The sequence below is a fragment of the Agelaius phoeniceus genome, chromosome 21 (genome assembly GCF_051311805.1).
Source record: "Agelaius phoeniceus isolate bAgePho1 chromosome 21, bAgePho1.hap1, whole genome shotgun sequence".
NCBI lineage: Eukaryota > Metazoa > Chordata > Aves > Passeriformes > Icteridae > Agelaius > Agelaius phoeniceus.
In genome coordinates this window covers 744,145-769,148 of record NC_135285.1, presented here as the reverse complement: position 1 = coordinate 769,148, position 25,004 = coordinate 744,145, and the positions used below count along the sequence as shown (strand labels likewise).

Sequence of the window (25,004 nt, the reverse complement as noted above, 5' to 3'; positions counted from 1 at the left end):
TCATGGGCACAGAGCCCTTGAGAGCAGCCTGAGCTCTGTGCGCAGCCCCAGGGCTGTGGCAGCCCCCCACCCTCTGTAGCCACCCCCCCAGTGGGGCCCAGGCAGGGCTTGGGGTGGCAGATATCACACACTGAGCTGGCTCTCTGCTTTCATTCAGCGCTGTAACGCGGTACCACGCACTAAAGAGACTTTCCATTGGTATTCAGGGCTCATAGACCAGCTCTGCACGGTTCCTGCGCCTTCCAAGGGAAAGGACTTTTCCATGCATAATTTAATCACGTTCAGCACGGCAGCAGTGGGGTTTTTTTGTCCACGGAAAGTCTATAACATCTCGTTGGTGAACTCCTATACTTGGAGAACTCTCAGTGCGCTTGCTTATCTCGCTCTCTCAGATAAACACCTCTCAGCATCCTGTTTTTCTTGTGCCATACGAACAGGAAGAGAGCAATTGTTTGAGATGTGCGTCAGTCAGGGCTGGAACCAGGCAGCCCCTTACCCTCCCCATCACCATGGAAACCACCAAATCCCTTCAAACACATTGGTGCTGAGCTGACAGGTATCCTGGCTTTTCCACTTAGCCTCCCCAGAGCTATGATTTTAACGTGCAGGACCTCTCAGAAATAGGGGGTTTTAATTTATCTAGGAGGTGCAGCTATAAATTTTGGAAGGAACAGCCATCACAACTTTAGTTTTAAGTAGCAGTGAGATCTTTTACTTGGCCATGGATTTGGTGCTAGGAGCAGTGGAAGGGCTTGGAGGCAGCTCTGCAGTCAGTGGGACTGTGGGGTGAGGGACTGGCAAGGTTCTGCCTGAGCCTTGGGCAGCATCTGCAGTGTGTCCTGGACAAGTGGCTTGAGCCAGCCTTGGGAAAAGCTGTTTTGCAATCACTGCAGGGTCACCTGGAGAGCTCTGTGTGTGGAGAGAGCAGATTTGGGATTTGGGAGTGATTGGAACTGTTCCTGGAACCTCAGGGTGGGATTTTCAAAAGCTGCAGCAGAAATATGGATGAAGAATGCATTGTTTGAAGGTTCTGAAAATGCTGAGTGTCAGTGCTGGTCTAGTGGCAGGTGTCCCTTCCCATGGCAGGGGAGTTGGAATGAGATGATCTTTAAGGGCCCTTCCAACAAACTAGTGTGAGATTCTACCAGAGATGGAGTTTTTATCTACCACTCTGAGATCTAATTAGTCAGAGGAAGAAGGAGAAATTCTTTTAACTTAGGGGTTTAACCATTGTTTTATTCAACATAAGCAAAGCAGCAATTTCCCTCTGCCTCTGGAGGGCTTGGTTCAGCCTGGACAGATGGGTCTCCTCCACTTTGTTTACCCAAGTAAACATGTCACCATGTCCCCAGGTGCCACATCTCCACCCTTTTTGAACACTTGCAAGGCTGGTGACTCCTCTACTGCCCAGCACTCCTGGCTCTGCCCAGGGCCCGGCTCCTGTACCCAGTGACCTGGGAGAGGCCCTGCCCCATTCAGCAATGTGCTGCTGCTGAAATGTGCTCAGGGGAGGAACTGGCTGAAGAAAAGCTGGGAATGTCTTTTATACAAGAATCAAACTATTGTTACTGTTCTCAAAAGAAAGTTGGATGGCTTCAAAATATGTACTACAGCTTTTTAGAATTACCAGGTGGGTTTTTTCAAATAAAACTACTTAGGACACACAGTTAAAGGTTGTTAGGTTTAGAACTTGGGGATTTCCAGAGATGTCTGGAGGCAAAAAAATAGATATAATTTTAGCTCTATGATAGTACTCTGGATCTGATGATTCTTTCCCATCCTGTGCTTGAGTCCTCTGGGGCTGCTGCTGTTCCTGGCAGTCTCAGTCTCTTACATAATTAAGAAGTTTCCCCTTTTATCCTGGACAATATCAGTTTTCTTCCCCTTTGCAGGGTTGATAAGTTTGAAAGAAGAAATTGTTAGTTTTCTGGAGTGCTGTTTTAGGTGTTTTTAAAGTAAATTTCCATTTCTATGAAAGTGTCATTAACTCAGTGCAAGGGCATTAACTGGCTGTGCCAGATCCTCCTGCTCCTGGCCTGAGGAGGTTGGCAGGACAGTGGGATGTGAGGAAGGGCTCATTCCAGGGCACTGATTGTTGTCCTCCTTCTGGGAACGTGGTGACTCGCTCCTCACCCTTCCCTCAACACCGAGTTGGTTTATGGGAACAAAACCTACTTCTCCATCACTGGAAAAATGCATGGAGCTGGTGCCTAAAGGAAGTAAGGGTTGCCTGGCTGAATTTCTGAAGGAAAAGAAAAACTGTAAGATGAAATTGTGAGTTTTGTTTAAACAGCTTTGAACACAGGAGTACAAACCCTGGTTTGGTCAGGATGGGGATCCACCCAGCTCAGGGCCTTGAGCCACCCCTCTGGCTGTGCCTGGCCGTGAGGGTGGAGGAAGAGGTGTAAAATGGGAAGGGAATGAGGGACTGCAGTGTTGTGCTCCCTTCCCATGAGTGTCCCCACTGTCCTGTGCCAGGGATTGTCATCCTGGTGCTGCAGAGCCCTTGACACTGAGGTTAGAGCCCCTCTGACAGAGGAGGAAGCCATGTGAGAGTATTGACAACTACCTGCACAAGGTTTATGATTGTTCCATTTTTAGGCTTTTATGAAGTTGGATTTCATTATCTGCCTAGAAAGGAACCTCTTGGTATTATTTTTAGAATTGCTATTTCTGTACAAATTGCTGCACTTCTTGTCCAGCCATGCACTGAAAGCATCCCCAGATAACCTCTGTTTGTCTGGGGTGATGTCACACCTTGTTTGGGGCGACAGTGTGGGACAGCTCCTTCACTTCTGGGCAAGGGAAGTTTCTGCTGCCCAGGCTGGGTCATTGCAGGCACTGCAAGGATGTCCCAGAGCTGTGTGACTCCTTGGTGAGGTTTCATTTTTATTTGTTGAGTTGGCCCTAGCTCTGAAGGGCACCCTCTGCTCCCGTGCTGGGTGTGGCGCCCAGGTGTTGTAAGGGAGGGGATTCTGCCCCTCTGCCCTGCTCAGGTGAGACCCCACCTGCAGAGCTGCCCCAGCCCTGGGCCCAGCACAGGGAGGAGCTGGAGCTGCTGAAGAGATCCAGAGGAGGCCTTGGAGCTGCTCCAGGGCTGGAGCCCTTCTGCTCTGGGGCCAGGCTGGGAGAGCTGGGGATGCTCACCTGGAGAGGAGAAGCTCCAGGGAGAGCTCAGAGCCCCTGCCAGGGCCTGAAGGGGCTCCAGGAGAGCTGGAGAGGGACTGGGGACAAGGGATGGAGGGACAGGACACAGGGAATGGCTCCCACTGCCAGAGGGCAGGGCTGGATGGGATATTGGGAATTAGGAATTGTTCCCTGTGAGGGTGGGCAGGCCCTGGCACAGGGTGCCCAGAGCAGCTGGGGCTGCCCCTGGATCCCTGGCAGTGTCCAAGACCAGGCTGGACAGGGCTGGGAGCAGCCTGGGACAGTGGGAGGTGTCCCTGCCATGGCAGGGGTGGAATGGGATGGGCTGTAATGTCCCTTCCAGCCCAGACCAGTCTGGGATTCCGTGCTGTTGCTCACGTGTCTGTACACTCTGGGAGGGAGAGGAATGTGGATGCTCTTGGGGCTGATGTGGGGAGAGGGGGAGGAAAGCCCCTGTTTGCAGCACAGGGGTGGGGCTGTGCTGAGCCTGCCCTGCCCCACAGAGCCTGGGGAGCAGCTCTCCAGGCTCTCCATTGACAAAAAGCACTAAGAAAATAAGAGGGCAATGTCACTGCCTGTTGTGCTCAGCCAAGCGAGCCTTCTCTTTTAATGAGAGTGCACTTTGTTTGATCTGAGCTTTTTGGGGGGGAAATGATGAATTTTAGCCATTAGGAAAACAAAAGGCATGGTTATTTGTAAGGATTGTTTTATAAGAAGCATATGTGTGCTTTATTATTCTTGTGCTTGAAGTGTGGGGATTGTTTTCAGTTGGGACGCTGCAGTAGAAGAATGTGAACTTCTGACTCACTTAGAAATCGAGCATGTATCAGCCAAATGCTGAGGTTCCTATTATGTTTTCATAACTCAAATTTCTCAGAATGGAAAGGATCTCACTTGCCCTTACTTAGAGAATGATTTTTGTTGCCATTGAGAAAGGCTGGCTTCTTTTCTAGAAAAACTTCTCTTGCTTTCAATATACTGTTCATTTCCCTTTTCCTTCTCCAGCAGGGCAGTTTCTCCATGTTCTGTCTGTGCACCTCATTCTCCCCCATATTTCTGTTTGAGCTCCTAATTCTGCCTTTTCAATAATGATGTAGTCAGCAGCACAGACAAGGTATGGCTTCACAGAGTGATCCCAGGAAAGTGTGGGCTCAGCTAATGGCACCTGAGGAATTCTGGCTTTTGTCTAGAAGAACCAAGTGAGGAACATGAGGTGAGTATTGCCTGCAGAGCCAGCTGCAGCCCCAGCCATTCTGTGGTTGTGTGCTTGGTGTAAGCTTATGCAGGGGTATTAGAGAACACACATTCAGTAGGACTAATTCTGTGACACATGACTGCATGTTGGCACATTAACAGAGTAGTTCCAAACCAGAGTCTCGTGGAGGAATTGCTGGCCTGTACCTTGCAAGGTGCATCATCGAGTTTGAAGTTTCTGTTAAACCAAGTCTGTCTGGAAGATGATAAAGAGCCACAAAAAGATAAGCCTCTAGATACGGACCTCCTCCCTAAAGTGAAGCAAAATATTTCCTGCTGAGTGAAACAGCCATCTCAGTTGGATTGGAATAAAGCTTTGCCCCTGCTCTCAGTACAGGCAGAGAACTGGGCTGGAGTAATCACTCTGAGCTGACTTTTCCATCTGGCCCGTGAACAAAACATAAACTGGTTCTGCAGTTCCCAGGGATGCCTGGGCCAGCTTGTGGCAGTGTGTTAGGTGATGTGACCTCTTTATTTCAGAGCCAATCCCAGCTGTGGGAATCTTCATCTGCTGTGGAAAGGCCACAGGGGCAGGCGAGCAGGAGGTGGCTGTCTTCACAGGGCTGGAGAAACAGAGCAGTCACAGCTGGCTGATGAATGAAGATATGTGGAACCATTCATCTTATACAAGGTTTCTGGTGACAGAATGAGCTGATGTTCAAAGTCAGGTGATTGCAAGTGAGGAACTCAGAGCATTTTGGGATATCTTCCCCTCCTGTTTGATGTAGATCCTCCCACTGATTGCATTAGTACAGAAGGGGGATCCAGATGTGTGGATGAAGAGCTGAAGAAACAGTAAGAAAAGTCTTTCTTTCCCTTGGTGAACCTGGACTCCCAGACCTCCCCAAAGGCTCTGTCTTTAATGTTAAAATTGCAGGGGAGGTGTGTGGTGTGAGGAGCTCAGGACTGTGGTCGCTGGTGTGGTTCCTTCCCTCCCGAGATGGGAAGGGCTTGGTGCAGCTGAGTTCAAAGCTCTGTGGATCAGCAAATGGCAGCTCAAACTGGACACTGAGCCAAGGCTGCAGTGAGCCAGACAGGCCAAATAATGAAGGACTCTCTGCATCTTCTTGCTTCATTTCCTTGCTGCAGGAGTTCAGTAAATGCACAGTTAGCCATTCTCATCATATCTGCCTTTTGTGGGAGGCACAGTGAAGGAATGGGTTGCTGGGATGGGAAGAGAGTCTTGGAGCTCTGGAAATGGTGCTAAAGCAGAGCAATATATTGTTTCTGAAATGAAATAGTTTTGTGACATCTGATCCTCTTGTAAATTTGGCTCGGTTGGATTCAGTGGTGGAAGTGGAGCAGCCTGTCCTGGCAGCATTCCCTGTCCCTGCTACCTGAGCACTGCAGGGGAGCACCTCTGGCTGCTTGCAGTCCTTATGGGGGACTCATCGCTGCAGTCAGTGGGGATTGGGATCAATCACCAAGTGCTGACTCACACTAATAAACTGAAAGGTTTATTTATGTTACATGTGCTCATTAGAGGGGGCACAGAATGAACACCTGGAAGGTGTCACAATCTGTGGGTTTCTATAGAGGAATTTTGTACCTTTTTAATTTGATCAGCTTATCCTCAGCAGTTCAAATTTAGGCACTAGAAAATGTATCCATTCATTTTTGCTCCATGTAAGTGATATTATTTCTGTGCCTGTTCTTCTGCAAAACCAGCACACACTTACTGTGAGCTGCAGCCCCTTCTGAACAAAATTGAGACAAACTAGGTTTGGATAAGAGACTTTGATTAATTCACACATAACACACAATTTGTTTGTCCTCAGCTGCAATTTAAATGACCCAGAGTGGGTGTGCCCCTCATGCTGCTGGGACAGGAGAGGGTGAATGGCTCTGTTCACCCAAACCCCCAGTTTTTACATTGTCTTCATTGAGGTATTGGAGCTTTTAAGTCCAAATGAGCCACCTGCCCTAAGGGGGTCATGGAAATACCTTGAATTTTAGTTTTCCTTTCAGAACTACATCTCAAAGGCATGTTGACATAAGCAAGAGTTTTCACTGATAACGATTCTGGGGATTTATTGGGGCAGACAGCACACAAAACAATAAGTAATAGTAAAAATTCACTGGTTGTCTACTGGGTGGGTTGGATATTCCATTAAACATTTATTAAAATTCAGTTAACTTGCAGGACGGGGGACAAGCTGGCTGCCTTAAGAAAACATAACCATTGTAGGGCAGCAGAGGGACAGCACCAATGTCTGCCCTGGGACAGGGACAGGAGCCAGGGCACGGCTGGGGCTGGGGCTGGGCCAGGGCAGCTCAGGCTGGAGCTCAGGGCAAGGTTCTTCCCCCAGAGGGTGCTGGCACTGCCCAGGCTCCCCAGGGAATGGGCACGGCCCCGAGGCTGCCAGAGCTCCAGGAGCCTTTGGGCAGCGCTGCCAGGGATGCCCAGGCTGGGGTTGCTGGGGGGTCTGGGCAGGGACAGGGGTGGCACTGGATGATCCCTGTGGGTCCCTCTCAGCTCAGGACATTTTGTGATTCCATAAATTTGTAATTCATAATTAACATTTTGTTCTTGACTTTTCCTGTCCATGGCTTTCAGCTGTGACAGTTTGAGGGCTGTGACCCTGCATTTCAGTCATTTTTTCCACCTTCTTTGGGGTTGCTTTTTTTCATTCAGTGTCTTCTGCTGACTGTAATTCTTCCAGGTCTTGGGCCACAAGACATTTAATGGCTTTGGGCACAAAGAGAAAGTGTCAGGAGGTTTTTTCCTTGGGAAATTTCCTCCTCTGGGGTTGGATGTCATCCTTTCCTCAGTTTCAGCTGCACTGGTGAATAATGCAGCAGAATTTTGCAAGGACACCACTGAAAACCTCACCAGCAAATCCAGTGCTTACCTCAGCAGCCCCCAGGCACTGCTTTTGTTGTGATCACAGAAGGGTTTGAGTGATGGATGCACAAAGGAAATGGAGAGAATGAACAGAAAGTAGTTTATGGTTTTCCTCAAAGACACTTTTCTAGCTCAAAAATATAAGCCTTGTGGTTTATATGGTTTTGAAATGTAACCACAGATCTTGAGAACTGGAAGACATTTGATTTACCGTCTCCTGCAATTTTGGTACCAGGTTCAGGCAGAACTCATTCATTTTCAGAATGAAAAACAGTTAAAGGAAATATATTAGTGTAAAATGTTTAAAACAGGAACATGCTACTGGGAGAAACTGTCAGTGCCAAAACTTGAGGTCTTTTGTGTCTTGTTGGAGTTGGTGCAGATGTGTCTTTTTGAGATCTCCACCAAAGTGCTCTAACCTTGATTTAGTGAGGCTTTTCCAGCTGTTTTCATGTCTGCAACCCCCTTTTTTTGGGAGCTGTGAAGGGTCAGTGCCAGACTGAGCACCTTCTCTTGAGCTCAGTGTAGGAACTTGGAAGGGCTCAGCTGCCTGGGACACGTCTCCTGCTCACAGCTGGAGCAGGGAGACCTGGTTTCTCTGACTTTCCACACTGTTTTTTTTTTTTTTTTGGGGCGGGGGGGGGGGGGAGTTTGGTTGGTTGGTTGGTTGGTTGTTTTTCTGTTTTTGCTGGTTTTTCTTGTTTTTATTTTGCTCATAGTATGCCCCTTGCTAATAGGTGGATGTAGGAGACTCTGCAGGACTGAAGTTCTCTTTAGCAGTGGAACTTCTGGGTGTCCTTGGTGGGAATGATGGGGTTTTTCTGGCCACCATGCCCCATACTTGCCTTGTTCTTGTCCAGAGCTGAGCCCAGATGCCCTTGTGGTACAGTTCTGACCATCTGCTTTTCAGTCCCTTTGCTTTATCCCTCCTTCCCTTATACTTCTCTCTTGCTCCCTGCTGTATGGAGCAGCCACAAGATCTCCAGGTTTTTCTGGAAGGATTGTGAAACTCCCTGTATGGTCCTGTTGTTTTTCCTTGGATGTCCTGGTATTACTTTATTACTAATTCTCTTCTTCCTTCACGATGTGGATGGGCAGCTACCTGTATGGTATCCCACCAGAGTATAGCAGTAGTCATTGATTAATTTTCATTTTTCACACTCTGGGGGTGCCAGGAGAACTGTGAGGACAGTCCTCCAAAGAGGTCCTGCAGGAGACAGAGCAGATGAGTTGTTAATTTCTTTCAGGAGACCTTCACACTTCCATCTTCTGTCTCATCTGGAGAGTAACTGGATGCAGCAGCTCCAGGTGCAGCAGGAGCTGCAGTTTCCTCCCTCTGCTGGATGAGACAAGGGCACGAGGTGGCTTTGCTCTCCTGTTTGTCTGGCTCTGAGAGCAGCTGCTCGTGGGTTATTTTGTTATGTTCAGCCCCTGACTGTGCCTCATCCTTAGATTGCCAGAAGCCTCACCAGGTGAGGAACAGCTCTGTGCAGACACCAGCAGATTTCTCGGTTTCTCTCCTTGTTCAATCCCTGCCCTCTGTCATTGTGCAGCCATTCCCCCTTGTCCTGTCCCTCCAGGCCCTTGTCCCATGTCCCTGTCCAGCTCTCCTGGAGTTCCTTTGGACACTGGAAGGGGCTCTGAAGTCTCCCTGGAGCCTTCTCCTCTGGAGTCTCTCCAGCAGGTCAGTGTCCCTCCTGTGCTGAGGAGTGGATGCTGTGCTCCGGGGTGCTCTGTGGAAATAACCCAGCTCCGGGTGTGTGCAGAGCCTGGCTCTGGGGCAGGGAAGGTGTCCCTGTGGCTGCTCAGTGTCACGCCGGCAGCACTGACCTGGCTGGAACTGACTGCAGAGATGTTTTCCTCCTGCTGTGTCAGCTCGGGTTTCAGTGGCAGGGAGGTAAGGTAGGAAACAGTCAGTAGAAAAGGGCTGGGTTTGTTGACTGAGGTTTAGAAAGCTTTTAACAAGTTGAATTATTGGTTGTATGTGAAGTGAAACACTGCTCTCCTAACTGCTCTCATTTCCTGTATAATTCCAGCCTGTTCCCTGCATTAATTACAGCTCGGATTTACAGTGTATTTGGTTACACACTGCATTGCATTCTCATTTTTTTTTTCCTCTGTGTGTATAAATTTCTTTGGGAGTCAGGCCAAGAGGAGAGTGTGCAGATATGCGCACACACACATGGACTGAATTTGACTGTAATTTGCTAATTTACTAGGGAGAAGAGATCTGGCTTTTCTTCTGTTTTGGTGTAAAAAGAGCCTTTTCTTTTTCCAAAGGAGGAGCAGTAGCTGAGAACAGCCAGTGTTTGGAGAGTTCAACATTTCAGAACAACCAGAGATGAGAGAAAATATTATCTTGTGAATTGTAAATGTGGCATTTTTAATTTGGCTGGTGTTTCCCAGAGGTTAGTGGATAATGGGAATATTATCATGCTCTTGGCTCAACCAGTAATCAGCTTGCTACTTCAAGTATTTTATAAATGCAGTGCCTCAGAGTTCAGCTGGATGAGGTAGAGCCTTTCACAGCTGAAGGAGTTTTTTGTGACCTGAAATATGAAGTGTGATGAGATACTGAGCATGAAATCTAGCATTTGGAAATGAGCTCTTTCGGAATTGTAAAACACAGAAGGTGGTTAAAAGGAAGTTTCCTTTTCAGTTTAACATTTTTCTTTTGGCTGTATGAAAACATAAGAGGAGGTGCATTAGGAGGATTGGTTTGGAGAGTTCATTCAGATTTTTAAATTCATTCTTCACATTTTAACTGTTGATGCTGCAGATGATTTTCATTCAGAATATTTTGTGTCGTGGTTTCATAAGTAAATGATTGTGAATTAAGTAGAATCAGATATCAAACATGTTACTGCTTTTAAAATGAAATATTCCTAAACAATTGCTTTAGAAGTACTGGTGTGATGAATATTGCTCTGATGAATAATGGTATGATGACTGTATGAGGAGTGATAACACACAAAAGAACAACTGAAGGCAAGTTCTGCAATAACTAGGTGAAAAGAAAGAGGAAAATTCCAAATTACCTTATTTTGAAACATTTGATCCTTCTTTGTTTAGCCTTGCCACTTATCACAGCAGCCTTTCATTGTCCCTCTTGCCTGAATCCCCCTGCAGCCCAATTGTTGTCCAGCCTGGCAGGGCAGCAGCCCTGGGCACACCCAGGGCCCTGTTCTGGCCCAAAGTCACCCTCCTCCATCCCAGCTGGCCAAGAGCTTCCACTGCAGAGCCAGGCCTTGAAATCTCCTGTGCTGATCATCCCTCCCCACCTGGGCTGGCTCTCCCAGGAGCCTGCAGCTCTCCCTGCGGAGGGTGGGGTGGGCAGGGCAGGGCAGGGCTTGGCTGCAGCTGCCCCGCACAGCCTGAGAGTGCAGGAGCAGGGGTGCTGAGTTAAATCCTGCCCAGCACAGCCTGGGAGTGCAGGAGCAGGGGTGCTGAGTTAAATCCTGCCCAGCACAGCCTGGGAGTGCAGGAACCAGGGGTGCTGAGTTAAATCCTGCCCAGCACAGCCTGGGAGTGCAGGAACCAGGGGTGCTGAGTTAAATCCTGCCCAGCACAGCCTGGGAGTGCAGGAACCAGGGGTGCTGAGTTAAATCCTGCCCAGCACAGCCTGGGAGTGCAGGAACCAGGGGTGCTGAGTTAAAGCCTGCCCAGCACAGCCTGGGAGTGCAGGGGTGCTGAGTTAAAGCCTGCCTGGCTGCCGGCTGGGATATTGTCAGGATTTCAGAGTGCAGGGTTTTACACACTAATCCTGACTGGCAGTTGGAGCTTGGTGCTTTCCAGCATGGAGTAGCAGATTTCTCTGGGGTGAAACAATGCCCTAGTGTGTCTGAGCTGCCTCTACAGAGCCAATAAATCTGTTTTGTTTTGTTTTTCTCCCTCCTTTTCTCTCTTCCCCCTCCTGCAGGCCAGGACCCACTCGTACTGCTGAAAACCCTTCAGCTCCTCTGGACAAAGCAGGAGCTGGGCAAGGTAAGGCTGAGCCCTGCCCACAGCAGCTCTGGATGCTGAGCATGTCCAGGCACAGGACGCCGGGTCAGACCCGCCAGCCTTCAGGGCTGCTTTCATTCCAGCACTCAGGGGAAGAGCCTCTGCATTTGCAGCTACAAGTGAAAAGAAAAGGTAGCTTTGTGTGATGGGGAGCAGCTCAGGGGCTCCTAGGAAAGAGCTGGAGTTTCCAGGGCTGAGTTACAGAAGGAAAGAAAATCAGAGTTGCTTTTGTTTTGTTTTAAACGCTTTTTTTGTCCATTAAATGGAGGATCTTGGGGGGGAAGGGGAAGAATATTGCTGGTAGCTGAAAAAAATGAGAGTTGAATTTGGTAGGGAAGTGTTTTTTGCCAATTGGGTATATCAAAGCTTTCATATTTAAAGTATCCTTTTTTTTTTTTCTGAATTGGTTTGGTTTTGCCTTTTAGAGTGGTGAATGCAATTTACACTGGTGTCTAAAATTAGTGCTGTTATTTTTATACGGCACAACCTATGGGCTCTACACTGAGATTTTTCATAGGCAGTAAAATACATTTAATCTAAGTTTGGAAGCTTGAAAACTAGCAAAACCAGCAGATGCAGGGTTGAGTTTTCCATGTTTAACTCTGTGCTGCTTAGGCAGGTTCAGAAGTGAAATGGTTCCTTTTCTAGGAGGCCCAGAGCCCTGCAGCTCCCACATAACCACGTGGAGCATCTCCTGTGTGGAGTGGCCAGCGTGGCTGAGGACCTGGTGGACGTGCTCCATCCTGGGTGTCTGCAGTGCTTACTCACTGTCCTGGGCTGCTGCTCTTAGACTTTCCATTACTGTTGGTCTGTGGTTGCCAGCTGGAATAAACAACTGGAAACCCAGTGTGAGAGGTGCCTTTCCAAATGGTCACTCACTGGCGGAGACTTGAGCTCAGCAACTCTGAAACCTTGAGCTTTCCATCAAGTTCTGTTAGAGTTGGTGGAAAAAAAATATTGTCCTTTAGGTCTGGAGGGTAGTTAATCCCACAAAACAACAGCAGGAAAGAGAAATCATCAAAATCTCTGCACTGGCTACTCTGGGATATGTATGTGGATTGGGAAGAAAAATACTCTGGAAAAGAAGAAGCCTCCCATGGACGTGTCCTTTGGCAGAGAGCACTGCAGTGATTCTGCTGGGGATAGGAAAGCTGGAGGATCCCCAGGAGCTGTGGAATCACAGACTGGTTTAGGTTGGGAAGGAATTTAAGGCTCATCCAATGCCACCCCTGCCATGGGCAGGGACACCTCCCACTGTCCCAGGCTGCTCCCAGCCCTGTCCAGCCTGGCCTTGGGCACTGCCAGGGATCCAGGGGCAGCCCCAGCTGCTCTGGGCACCCTGTGCCAGGGCCTGCCCACCCTCACAGGGAACAATTCCTAATTCCCAATATCCCATCCAGCCCTGCCCTCTGGCAGTGGGAGCCATTCCCTGTGTCCTGTCCCTCCATCCCTTGTCCCCAGTCCCTCTCCAGCTATCCTGGAGCTCCTTTAGGCCCTGGCAGGGGCTCTGAGCTCTCCTTGGAGCTTCTCCTCTCCAGGTGAGCACCCCCAGCTCTCCCAGCCTGGCTCCAGAGCAGAAGGGCTCCAGCCCTCAGACCAACTTAGTGGCCTCTTTTAGATTAATTCCTACAGCTCCATGTCTTTCCTCTGTTGGCCACCCCAGTGTCACCTGGGCTTTGCAGGTCCCCAGGGGGTTTGCAGGTGTGTCCCCCCTCCAGGCTGTGTGCTGAGCAGTAAGGTGTTTCTCAGCTTGGAGGCTGCCCAAGGAAAGCCTTTCTGGAGCAATGGGGAGGGCTGTAGTGAGCCCAGCTTCTGTGGGGGGGCACAGCAGGAATGTCCCAGTGGGTTCTGACTTGTGCTTGTCACACTCTCACCAGGACGGGCTGAGCCGTGCCCAGGGCTGTGCACCCACAGAAAGTGCAGGCTCTGTTTTGAGGGGCTGGGCTGCTCTGCCCTCTGTGTGCAGCTCAGGTGGGTTTTGCTGCTGCTGCCCCCCAAATGTCCAGCCCCAATAACTGAGGTAAGTTGACTCAAGTCCAGCTCAGCTGCCCCAATGGCAGGTAAGGGGCAGCAGCTTCTCTGCCTCTTGCTGTGTGTGCCTGTAGGTCAGTACTGTCCATAGCTGGGGGAAATCAGCCCCTTGGTCTCAAATCAGTGACCATGGGCAGGAATGTGTCTGCCAGGGTGTGACCCTGGTTCTGGAACATGGGTACAAGAAGTGGTCATTTCCTACATAGGAATGACAGTTTGGGAATAACCAGGAAGCATCAGCAGACTGCCCGGAGCTGTGGCACTAGAAAGAGGGGATCAAAGCTGAATAAAGGACTGTGTAGTTTGAGCATCAGCAACATTCTCCTATTCCCATGATCTGTCAGGCTGTAGAAATCCCCCCAAGGAGCATTCCCTGCCATGGGAATCAATTGAAATGGAAATGGCAATTAGAAAAAAGTTTGAGAGGAATCCCTCTCTGGCAGAGGGACGAGCCAGGCAGCACAGCACTCTTTCCTCTCTGATTTAGGTGTCTCATGCCCTTTTTGTTCTCTGCCTTTCCCCCTCAGACTATAGATGCCCTAGCTGAAGGCTTGCTGGGAGGTTTGGAAGGAGGCTTTTTCCCAGCTCATCACAGTCTCACTGTATGAAGGCCAGACTCAGACAGACGAGCACAGTTCATGCTGCCGGCGATGGTGTCAGTGCTGGGAGCTGCTCTGCCTGTGCCAGCAGGACCTGGTGTCTGCTGGAGCCCATCCTGCCAGAGCCCAGGCTCAGATTCCAGCCCAAGGAGGAGCTGAGCGGGGTGGTGGAAGCTCCAAATGTGCTGAAGTGGGCCTTTTTGGGGGGAAGAAAAGCCATTTCCAAACAGTGCAGTGGAGTTGGCGAGTTGCTTTGTTTTCCTTTGGCTGTTGTATTGGATGTTTGTGGTTGGATCAGAGCTCATCTTTGCCTTCTGCTGAATCTCCCAGCAAAGTTGGAGCCCTGTGTTTAACATTGCAAACTCTTGCCACAGGGAAAATTACTTAGAGGGAGAAATCTCTTATCTAAAGTCCCATCTCCGTTAGTCATCAGCTTTTTCATACTGCCTTTATAGCCTACTGAGAAAAAAACAGTTTCTGTCATAAACCATAGGTTCTGTGGGTTTTCCAGACATGAAAGACACTCTGGAAAACAACGGTCTTCCAGTAAAAATTGTCAATGAATAAAAAAAGAAAAAATTCATTGGCAAATTTTCTGTAGATTTTATTTTGTTTTCCATGTTGCTCTTCAAACTTTATATTATTTCCATTGGAAGCTCCGAATGGGGCCATGAATCCAGTAAATTACAAGTGCCGGTTGCAGCAGGAATGAGCATCTTTTGGATTTGGCTTTTTAGCCAGAAAAGAAAGAGAGCAGCTGCTCTCAGTGATTTCTTGTTTTCTGTCTCTGCTCTCGCCCTGCTCCACGCTGGTGATGTTCCATGCAGTGAGAGGTCCTGTGTGGGTACTGAGGATGCCACCTCCTCACCCTGCCAACCCTCCCAGCTCCCTGGAAACTACTTCTAATGTAAACATTATAGAGATACTGCTCAGTACTGCTAATTTATCACTTCTACCAGATGGGGAGTAAGTAGCCTATTAACATTCACAAAGTGAGGGTCCAATTCCTTCACATTTCTAAACACATCACCCTGGGATTCCTAAGATTTATGGCATGGAGTTTTCCCATGTTCTGAGCCCCTTTGTGGGGCCTTTAGGCTCATGGAGGTGTGCAGGGGCAGGAGGTGCTCAGGGAGCTTTTAGGGAAAGGGGCATAGATCTGGAGGATGACAATCTGACAGAATTTGAACTCAGATATTTCATTCACTTTGATCTGAGTGTAAAATCCAAACTAATTTGAGACTCCCAAATATTCTGATCATGGGCACTATTGTGGCTGAAGTGGGCATAAGGTCAAATGTGCAGGTTTGTGGTGCAGCCATGAGGAGGGGTTCTTGTACTACACCTTGCAGGTATCTTAGAAGACCAGGAGGTTTTTGAGCCCACTCCTCTACCTTCAATATTGCCATTTTCCCAATAACACCCCTCTCTCCAGCTCACTTCTCCCCCTCCCCCAAATCCCAAGCCCCTTTGTCTGCCCCACAGAACAACTTCTCTGTCTTTATGGGATAATTAGTGTGGACAATTGCTGCTTTTCCCATTGGGTTTGAGGTGCAGTGAGCCATGAAGGAATCTGTAATGACATGAAAAGTCACTGGAGGCGCGGATGGTGGCTGAATAGCAACAGTTACCTCTCTGAATAGATTAAATTAAAAAATAAAGCTTTGTGTTCAGCTGGGGGAAGGGAGGATTCACTAATCTTTTTGTACATGACAATGTGGTTTTGTATCTCGGCAGCTCAAGGAAGAAATCAGGCGGGGCTTTGCCAGACTGGAGGACCCTTTGGCAGGACTCCTGGCCATGCTGGAGAGCAGCAGTGATTGGAAAGGGAAAGGGCATTCCCTGGGGTATTGCATCACCACGGAGCTGCAGCTTTGGATAAAAGCACATCCTGCTGTCCCACAGGTTAGAAAAAGAGAAAGTAAGAGAACTGGGAGAGAGGAGAGAGCAATTGATTGCAACGTTCCTCAAGTATCTCTAGTTTCACTTCATTCCAAAGTCCAGTATCTTCTCTGTAGTCTTATACAGAGTGTGACAAGGTGTGAAACACAGTGAGATGTTATCTGTGGCATGCTGGCCTGAAAATAAAATCATACTGGGAGATGTGCTGCCAGAGCTGTTTCCCGTCCAAAGCTGGGATTTCATCTCTCCAGATCAAACCACTTCGATCGAGCGTTGCTCTTGCAGCCTTTCCAGGCTGGAGGCTCTCCCACTGGAACCCACATCCCTGCTGTCAGGAGAAACCCAGTTGCAGAAATCTGCTCTGTGTGTTCTTCCAGCTCTGCAAATAGAAGCCAGTTACTTTAGGATTGCTTAATTCCTGCCATATGGTGGGAATGCAGAAAATGGGAACAGCCTGCCTTTTCAGCAGCTGGATGATTAGTTCTGTAAAGTTGGGTCATCAGATTATATGTCCTAATGTTTACCATTCCTTCTGACTTCAGATATTCTGACCTACTGAGATTTTCTCTTTTCTGTGAGCTTTTGGCTCTGAACTGCAGGATACTTTTATATTTGTGTTGCTTCCTTTCCCATTTTTCCAAATGGCTCTGGTTAGATGTTGGGCTCTACCATTACAGGATCGGTGAAGTGCTACTGGCACCAAAATTCCTGTGTCATGAGTGAATGTTCATGTGGGAGCACAAGGATTTAAATACCTGTGTCTGTGCATCTTTTGATGGTGCTTTTGCTTTCCCTACCCTTCATGCACCCAGCAGCAAGCCTGGGAATGAAAATTGAATTCTTATGTCTGATAGGTGAGATCTCCCTGGAGGGGAGTCGCTGGATTCAAAGATTTTCTTCTGGGAACTAGGGGGGAGAATTTCTGAAGAGCTCTGTTAGCATAGAGGGCATTTTTCCAGTTTCAGATTTTACTTTTGCACAAGGCCCTATCCCTTCTCCAGAATTACCCCATAAACATTTCATGTTCTTAAAGTGGGTGCTGTGGAAAAAATGTGTATCATATTGTTGTGATTTCTGCCTGCAGACTCCATGGGGAAATCGGAGAATCCCTTCCAGAGGAATTCGCTTGCTCTGTTTAAACAAGCTGTGCTTTCAACCACCGTTGAATCGCAGCCATCTTTACCAAACCTGTGTTTGATTGTTTTTTGGTTGTTTTTTGAAGTCTGGCACCAAGCTGAAGAAGCTGCAGGCCCGTGTGCTCGGAATGCTCTCCCAGTGCCCAGCTAATCTGCTTGACCCCCTGATTAGCATTTACCAGCTCCACACAGCAGACCGGAACTATTTGCTTGAACATGTCAGTCATCTTTATCTCCAGGGCAATTACAAAGAGGTGGGTCATGTCTTTCAAATAAATTTACCTTGCCAGCTCTCTGTGAATGTCTGTGTCCTTTTTTTTGGATGCATTTCAATGTGAATTCCATTTCATCCCAGCAGCTGCACGCTGTGAATGCTGCAGCTTAATGTGCTCTTCCCATGTACAGGAGCAGCCTGGGCTCAACCTTGGCTTTTCTGTTGACTGAGGACAGAATGCCTGGGAATCCTCCCTCCACTGCTTTGCTGACCTTTGAAAGTAATGGGTTAATAGGCTTTAATTTGGAGAATTTAAGGGGATGGTTGTATTCTTTTTTGTTTTCCTTGTCCTTAGCAAGAAATGAAGGGATTTTTTAGTCCTTTGTCATAGACCTGCTGTGCTACCTCCAGCCCACCTGCAGCCAGAGGGCTTGGAAAACCTCACTAGTCCCAGGTGATTGCCCCAACCTTAGGTCTCAGTTGGAGGAGTTTTGAAGCCTCTTTACCACTGAGGCTCATATTCTAAATGTGTAAAACCTCCTGTGTCTGTGTCTGGGTGGTTGACACAGGCAGGAGTTCACCAGGCCCAGGATCTGGTGTGCTCTACCCTGTTTTACAGCACTGCAGCATCTCCAGCATGGTTGCCCCATCCCTGGAATTGTTCCAGGCCAGCTTGGACAGGGCTTGGAGCAACCTGGGGTAGAGGAAGGTGTCCCTGCCCATGGTAGGGGGTGGAACTGAATGGTCTTGAAGGTCCCTCCCAACTATTCTATGATCTTTCTTTTTTAAAGGCAAAAGGGTTTGTTTTTCTCCCAGAAGCATGGTTGGTTTGGATGGTATATAACAACTTGACCTTGTTAAGCAAAAGTAAAAATTAAAATAGCATTTTTTAAATCTTAAAAATAGCAATCATAAAATCCTGAAATTCTTCAGTACAGCTGAATTCCCAGGTCACATCCTGGAATCCCATTCTTTTTGATTTCTTTCAATACTGAAACAAAGATATTTTGTATTTGGTTCGAAGTTCCCTGGTAGCTGCTTGAGACTTAGTCTTGTGCTCAAAAAGTTTTTGAATGTGACTATTTGACAATTACAACATGAAGAAATGTCTTATTTGATTATATTCAAGTAGGATTTTTAGGTTCATGGCTCCAAAAATATTTGTTGTTTTCATTAGAAATACAGTTCTTTCTAGATCCAGCTTTGGAAAGCTCTAGATTTTTTGGTGGAATTGTTGTTCTGTTCTGTTTTTTCTTCCACAGCAGAGATCATTTACTGTTCATTCCCAGTGTGAAGAATAGGAAACCTCAACAGCTTCTCATTCTCAGCCATAGCTTTCTTCTAGCTTTCTTTTGTTACCCGAAGGATGAATAGAATTCCCTTCAAAAATAACAGGACGTCTTTTACTGCCTTTGGGGACTGAACATGCCTAAGTCAAGCTCACCCCAAACAACCTGGAGCTGGGGCTCTGAGCATTGCAGTGGCTGTGAGTGTCCATCTGTCCTTCTCTTCCCCATCTCTCAGCTGGGGCAGTGAAGCAGACTCACATGTAGGATTGTTGGTTCTTCAGTCTCTCATCTGAAAGGATAGAAATCCATACAAATCCTGACTGTCATTATTTATTTTCTTGCTGTGTTTGCAATAAAACACCAGGCATTTTACAGTTCAGTACTTAAAAGGGTTTATAAAAAAGAGGGAGATGACATTTTCCATGGGTATATAGTGATAGGACAAGGGCAACTATTTTAAGCTGAAAGAGGAGAAATTTAGATGGGATATCAGGAAGAAATCCCTCCCTGTGAGGGTGGGCAGGCCCTGGCACAGGGTGCCCAGAGCAGCTGGGGCTGCCCCTGGATCCCTGGCAGTGCCCAAGGCCAGGCTGGACAGGGCTGGGAGCAGCCTGGGACAGTGGGAGGTGTCTCTGCCATGGCAGGGGATGGAGCTGCTCAGGCTTTCAAGTCCCTTCAAACCCAAACCAGTCTGGGATTCTGTGATTTATTCTAAGCAGGTTATTCCCTTTGTCTGTGGTGTGCAAACCATGAATGTCCTCTGCCCTGAGAGTTAAGGCTCCTTTCCCTCATGGAGGTTTTGGAGAAGGATCCCTTTGGGAAACAAGATTCCAGAGCTCCCTGGGGATGCCTGTGGCAGTTGTTTGTTGCTGGAGCACCTCTGGCCCTCCCTTAGCCTGGATCTGGGGGACCTGGTCAGAGGCTGAGCCCAGGGCTTGGGGCAGTGCTGGCACGGGGCACAGGAGAAGGGACTAGGGACAGGTTCTGGTTGTGCTTTAGCAGCACGGGCTGTGCTGAGGAGGCACCTGCAGGGGAGCAGCGCCAGCGGATGGCACTGTGCTCCCGGGATGCAGGGAACAGGCAGGCACTGGGAGCTGGGGAGCGGCAGGGATGTGGAATTCGGTTTTGAGGTGTCCAGGCTGTCTGGCGTTTTATCTTTCTTTTGTGACAGGAGCGTGCAGCTGCTGGAGCAGCAGTGAGAGCTCTGAGAGTGCAGTGAGAGCACTGAGGGCTCCCAGCTCTGCTCCTTGTGGGGACATGGGAGGGTTCAACACTCCCACTCAGGGAGTTCCAGTGAAGCACAGCAGCCTTGTCCCCTTCCCAGAACCCCTCCAAAGGCAGCCGTGGCTCCATGCCACCCTCCACCTGGGCTCTGCCAGAGATGCCAGAGCCCTGCTGGCTGCAGGAGCTGGGGCACAGTGTGGGGAAGGGGCTGGGACCAGGGGAACACCGTATGGGAAGGGTGCTGGTTGTGGGAGGACGTGCCATGGGAATGCCCTGGATCAGTGCTGTGTGGGAAGGGCACTGGGTGGCAGTGGATTTGGCATGAGAAGGGCACTGGGGTATTTGGTGAGGGGAGGGTGCTGGGTGCTGGTGGATTTGGAGTGTGTGGGAAGGGTGGTGGGTGTTTCTGGTGTGGGAAGGGCACTTGAGTGTCAGTGGAAGTGGTGCAAGAAGGACTCTGGATGGATTTGGTGTGGGGAGGAGATTGGGTGTTTTGGTGGGGGAAGGGTGCTGGGTTTGGGGAAGGACACCCTATTCTGATGTGGAAGGATACTGGGTGTTCTGGTGTGGAAGGACACTGGGTTTAGGGTAGGACATCCCATTGTGGCGTGGAAGGACACCCTGTTGGGGTGTGGAAGGGCGCTGGGTTTGGGGAAGGACACCCCATTGGGGTGTGGAAGGGTGCTGGGTGCCGCAGGACAATGCTGGGATTCAGCAGACCGGGGGTAATGCAGCACAAGCAGGGCTGCGAGAGGCCCTGAATAGGCCAGGCTGTGCTGGAAAAGAATGAGGGGTAGGCAGAAGGCAAGCTAGTGTTTCATGGTCATCTTATGTTACACTTCAGCCTTTCAAAGAGTGTCTGGGGCTGCTTGAATGAACCTCTCTTGCACTGCGAATGCGGGAGCCGGGAGACAAAGGGGACTCTTGTCACTCGCAGGCCTCTTTGGGGAATAAAAGCCATTGTCACATGAACAGGGGCAGTCTGGCAGGCTGTGCATGCTTCAGTGCCCCATGATATCGCTAAGTCTCAGCAGAAATCACATTCAGGGCCCTGTCAGCTTTGATTAGCGGGGTCTCATGACTTAATGTGCTGCGATATTTCATGTCTAAGGGTGGCGGCTGTCTTTCTGGGGGATGAATGCCCTCTATTGTCCACTGAGTTATTTTATTTACATTTTTTAAACAGCTTATAAAGGTAAAAAGATAGCTGTGCTTAAAGAAGAAAATCAAATTCCTTTGCTTCTGGATCAGCAGTGAGTGCTGCTCGGGTCAGATACAGTGAAACTTGTTTTCACAGTCAGCATCAAAGTTCTCGTCTTGTTTAACAGCTTTATAGTAAATTCTGAACAGGTGGCAGTGGAGCTGGGTTTAGGAAGGAAACAATAAATAATCTTTTTAGCCTCTGACAAGCAGAAATATTCCTGGGCCTGAGAGACCTCCCACTCCAGCCTCTGTGTCAGTGATTCGCAGAGTTTCTCTCCCCTTCATCACTTTGGTTCTTAAAAAAGAATATTGGGTTAAGCCAGTAGTATTTTATTGTTAACAGAATTTTCAGTTGCTGTCTGTTCAGATTTCTCTGTTTTCAAAAGCAGAGTATATTTTTTCATCTAATGTTTTATCCATCAATTTCTAGAAATAATTAAGGTTTGTATGTTAAATGTGGTTCATGTTTGCTCTTTCAATTAAGATAACATGGATTATCTGGTAGAGTTCGGTTAAAATTTGACATAAAATATGTTGGAATACCCAGAGAAAAAGTTGTGTAGACAGAGAATTGCAGGTTTTGGTCAGCAATATTGCTACAGACATAATAGAAAGGATGATTGACCAGAGTTAAACTTAAAGGAGCACAAATACTCAGAAGTGTAAAATGCCCATCATGACCTTCAGTTTCAGTGCAGGGATTTTGTGAACAGAGTCAGGGGCAGTTGGTGTTTGTAGCCCACTTCATCCACGGTGCTGGACTACACACAGTGTATCTCTGCAGATCTGTCAGTAGAGATCAGTGTTAGCATTGATTGAGCACGTTAATGGATAATCAGATTTTTGATTTCCTCACTCTGGCTCTTTCTGAGCTGTTCTCAGGCCAGGGAAAATGTCTCTGATATTGCTTCTTATCTCCATTCGCCACCTTGATTATACAAAGGCATATTCAGCTCTTACTATATTTTAAAGTGTGTTCCTTTGTATTTCCTCTTTTCTTTTAAATTAAGAATCATATTGGCTCAGAAGCCCAAGGAAAATGTTACAGCAGTTGTTTCACCCATAAAGATGATGATGTTTCAGTATCCACCCCTTTTTCTTCTGAGCATACCCTGCTGCTGTAGTGGCACGTGGCCTGCCTGCTGATGCCCCTCTGGAGCAGAGGGAGCCAGCCCAGAGCCATGGACCACTGCTGCCCTTCCCAGCCTCCAGAGCCACCTCTGCCCTGGGCTGTGCCTGGGCAATGCTGGGGAAGGAGCTTCAGCATTGGGAGTCATAAATGAGATGGCAGGTTTCTGCTCCTACTGCCAGAATTTCTGGGCTCTGGGACAGCCCTGGGGATGTGCAGCAGATCCAGCTTTGCAGAGTCTGAGTCTGGTGAAGTGGGCAATGCTCAGAGAATGAGCCAAGCAGTTAAACCCCACCTAAAACTGCTGAGTGACCTGAGGGACACAAATCAGAGAGGTCAGGCTTCAGTTCCCTCTTCCCCTCACCTGTGCATATTCCAGCCTGCACTTGTACTTCTCTCCCTCTACCTCAAATTTTTGGCTGGGGATAACTGTCACTGCTCCATGTTGATGGTCTCACTCTTCCCTGGTCTCCTGAGTGTGGACCTGAGGAATGTTGTGTTTCCCTGGTTTCTGCAGACCTTCCCACAGCCAGCTGTGTATGAAGTGCCCTTTGAGCAGGAAGCAATCAACCATCGAACTTGATGTCATCCCCTTGAAGTGATGCACTCTGAGAGCTCAGCAAAGCTGATTAGCCTCAAGTTTGAAACGAGTGATTCCCAAACACAAAACAGATGTGCCCAATGATTAATACCTGGTGTGCCTTTTACTCAATTATTTCTGCCATTATCCAGGCTTTGATCACTGTGATTTTCTTGGAGTTGACGTTGGTACCTCCTCTGCAAAGTCTCCTTCTGTTGTTTTGTTTATTCTTTGTGTTTTCAGAAATTCCCTCACTGTGTGTTCAGAGATAGTGTACTCAGTCAGGCACAGCCATCTCTGTGTTTGTGCTGTCCCAGCTCACTTGCAGCAGAGCCAAGAGCAGGAGTCATCAGCACCCACTGATGTCTGTCCTGCCTCAGCACTCCAAGCAGTTCTCCTGCACGAGGCAATTCCTCTGCTTTAAACCCCACCGTGGGAAAACTGCAGAAATTGTCAGTGCAGACACCACCCAAGTGCACATGCCCTTGCAGATAAGATCTTGTGTGGCTTCCTGCACCTCGTACTGTACGTGGAAAGAATAGTCATTTTTCGATGAGACAGAGCCAACTGCATTCAAAACAAGCCAAGAGGAGCAGGTATTGGTGCAGGGTGTCTGTGCTCCAGAGCACTCCCCACTTTCCCATACTCGTGGGTTGCATTTGCGTGACTGCAGGAGTGTTCTGGTGCTCGTGGCTGGGCCTGAACGTGCCTGAACAGGTTTAGGAAACTTCCCCCATCCTTTGGTCAGTGCACCTACACCTGGGTTAGGTGGAATTCAGTGTTGTGTTGCCCAGCTTTCAATTCTGCCCAAGACTCAACCAGCCCTCTGCTGTATTTTAGAGATTTATCCTTGGGATACAAAACTATTAGAAAATGTCCAGATGGGATTTTTGCATTCACCATCATTAAGTCAAACAATGGCCCAAAGCTCTCCAAGGATGAGGAGACTCAGGAGCTTGGACGGGAGTTGGATCAGGCAATGGCCATCAGCTTTTCTCCTGCCCTAAGCAGTGCATGCAGTGCATTCATCACATCCTGCTCCCAGGCATGCTTGGGGCTTCAAGGCAAGAGAGGGACCAGCCTCCCCCAGGTTTGTTGTCATCTGGGGGAATTTAGTACAGGTTGAACATTTTTATGTGCTGCAATAATGAAAATTATTGCTGTTATTAGATTATGCTAGAAACTCTCTGTGGATGAAACATATTTTTGTGCAAAGGTTCCTTGTACCACCAGCCATGACAATAATATTCTCTTTGGGGTTTGAGGGAGCCCGTAGACCCTGATAGGTGTCAATATCTCAGCATTTCCCAGAGCTTGCCCATGTTCCTGCATCCTGCCTCGGGTTTTGGCCTTACTGACCAGCTGGTGAGGCCGGGGGGTTCCTGCTGTCCAGGATCTGGGCAGCCCTGCTGATCCAGCACGAGGATCTGCAGCTGGATGCCCGGGATTGCCAGATTCCAGCTTCCCTGGCTCGCCTTCCAGCCCAGCACTGCAGATGGGCAATGCTGGCTCTGGGTGGGGAGGGGGTTTCTCACCCGTTCAGTTACAGCCTGCTCGGCCTCATTAAAGTGTTTGTTTTCCGAGTCAAATGAGCCTGCGAATGAGGTGTTGCTTTGCTGGAGATCTTATCGGCCGTAAACAGACTGTTAAAAATAGGGTCCTTTTACACAAAACTTGTTTGTGGAGTGAAACAATTCAAAACACGATAATAACAAAACAAAATCTTAAAATAGCTCGGAGTTGAGACCACAGACACAGCTGCCAAGCACTTTCATCTTTATTACAGTTACTCATATCTCTTCTCTTACTATTCCCATTGTAAACAGGCTGATGTTATCTCTGCTGGCCTCCTGCTCAGCCCAGCCCCTGGAGCTGCACCCTGATCCAGCCTGGTGCCTGTTTCTAGGGCCCAGCTCATGCTTCTCCTTCCATGTGTAGCTTCAGGCATGGACCAGGCAGCTGCCCTGCTCCCGGAGTGTTCCCTGCTGCGGGAGGCTCTGCCAGCTCCAGTACCTGCTGCAGCTGGAGGATGTTAAATTGCTGTTAAAAACCAGCTTATGGGCCAGGCTGCCCAGAGCAACGGAGTCATCATCCCTGGAGATGTTCAAAGCAACGCGTGGATGTGGCACCCGGGGCTATGGTTTGGCAGTGAACGCTGTGGTGCTGCTGGGCTGATGGTTGGGTTTGGTGATCTTAGAGGTGTTCTCCAACCGTGCAGACTCCATGGATCTCTGTGGGATTGGAGCTCCTCTGTCCTCCAGGCCTGCTGTGGGGCAGCTGTGTCTGCCAGCCCTGGGCAGGGAAGGGAGGGCTCCCCACACTCTGGACAAATGAACATCTGTTGTTCTACACCCTTGGGGAGAGGGTAGAATATGCAACCAGGGAAAGAGGAAAAACCCAACCTGACACCACACATGTTCATCTGATTAAGTCACCTGTACAGTTAGTA

At 48.6% G+C, this 25,004-nt stretch overlaps 1 protein-coding gene across 8 annotated transcripts in view; it reads left to right on the top strand.

Annotated features, from left to right (window-relative positions):
• EXD3 (exonuclease 3'-5' domain containing 3) overlaps window positions 1-25,004 on the top strand; it is a 253,033-nt gene that overhangs the window by 64,636 nt on the left and 163,393 nt on the right. For 6 of the 8 annotated variants that reach the window (XM_077188996.1, XM_077188999.1, XM_077188998.1 and 3 more), the window contains 3 exons: window positions 11,166-11,230; window positions 15,616-15,783; window positions 17,003-17,170. The exons of 1 other annotated variant lie outside the window; for it this stretch is intronic. In XM_077188996.1, coding sequence (XP_077045111.1) covers window positions 11,166-11,230; window positions 15,616-15,783; window positions 17,003-17,170 — 401 coding nt within the window. The remainder of the gene's footprint in view (window positions 1-11,165; window positions 11,231-15,615; window positions 15,784-17,002; window positions 17,171-25,004) is intronic. One more of the 8 variants, XM_077189000.1, reaches the window with a different exon arrangement.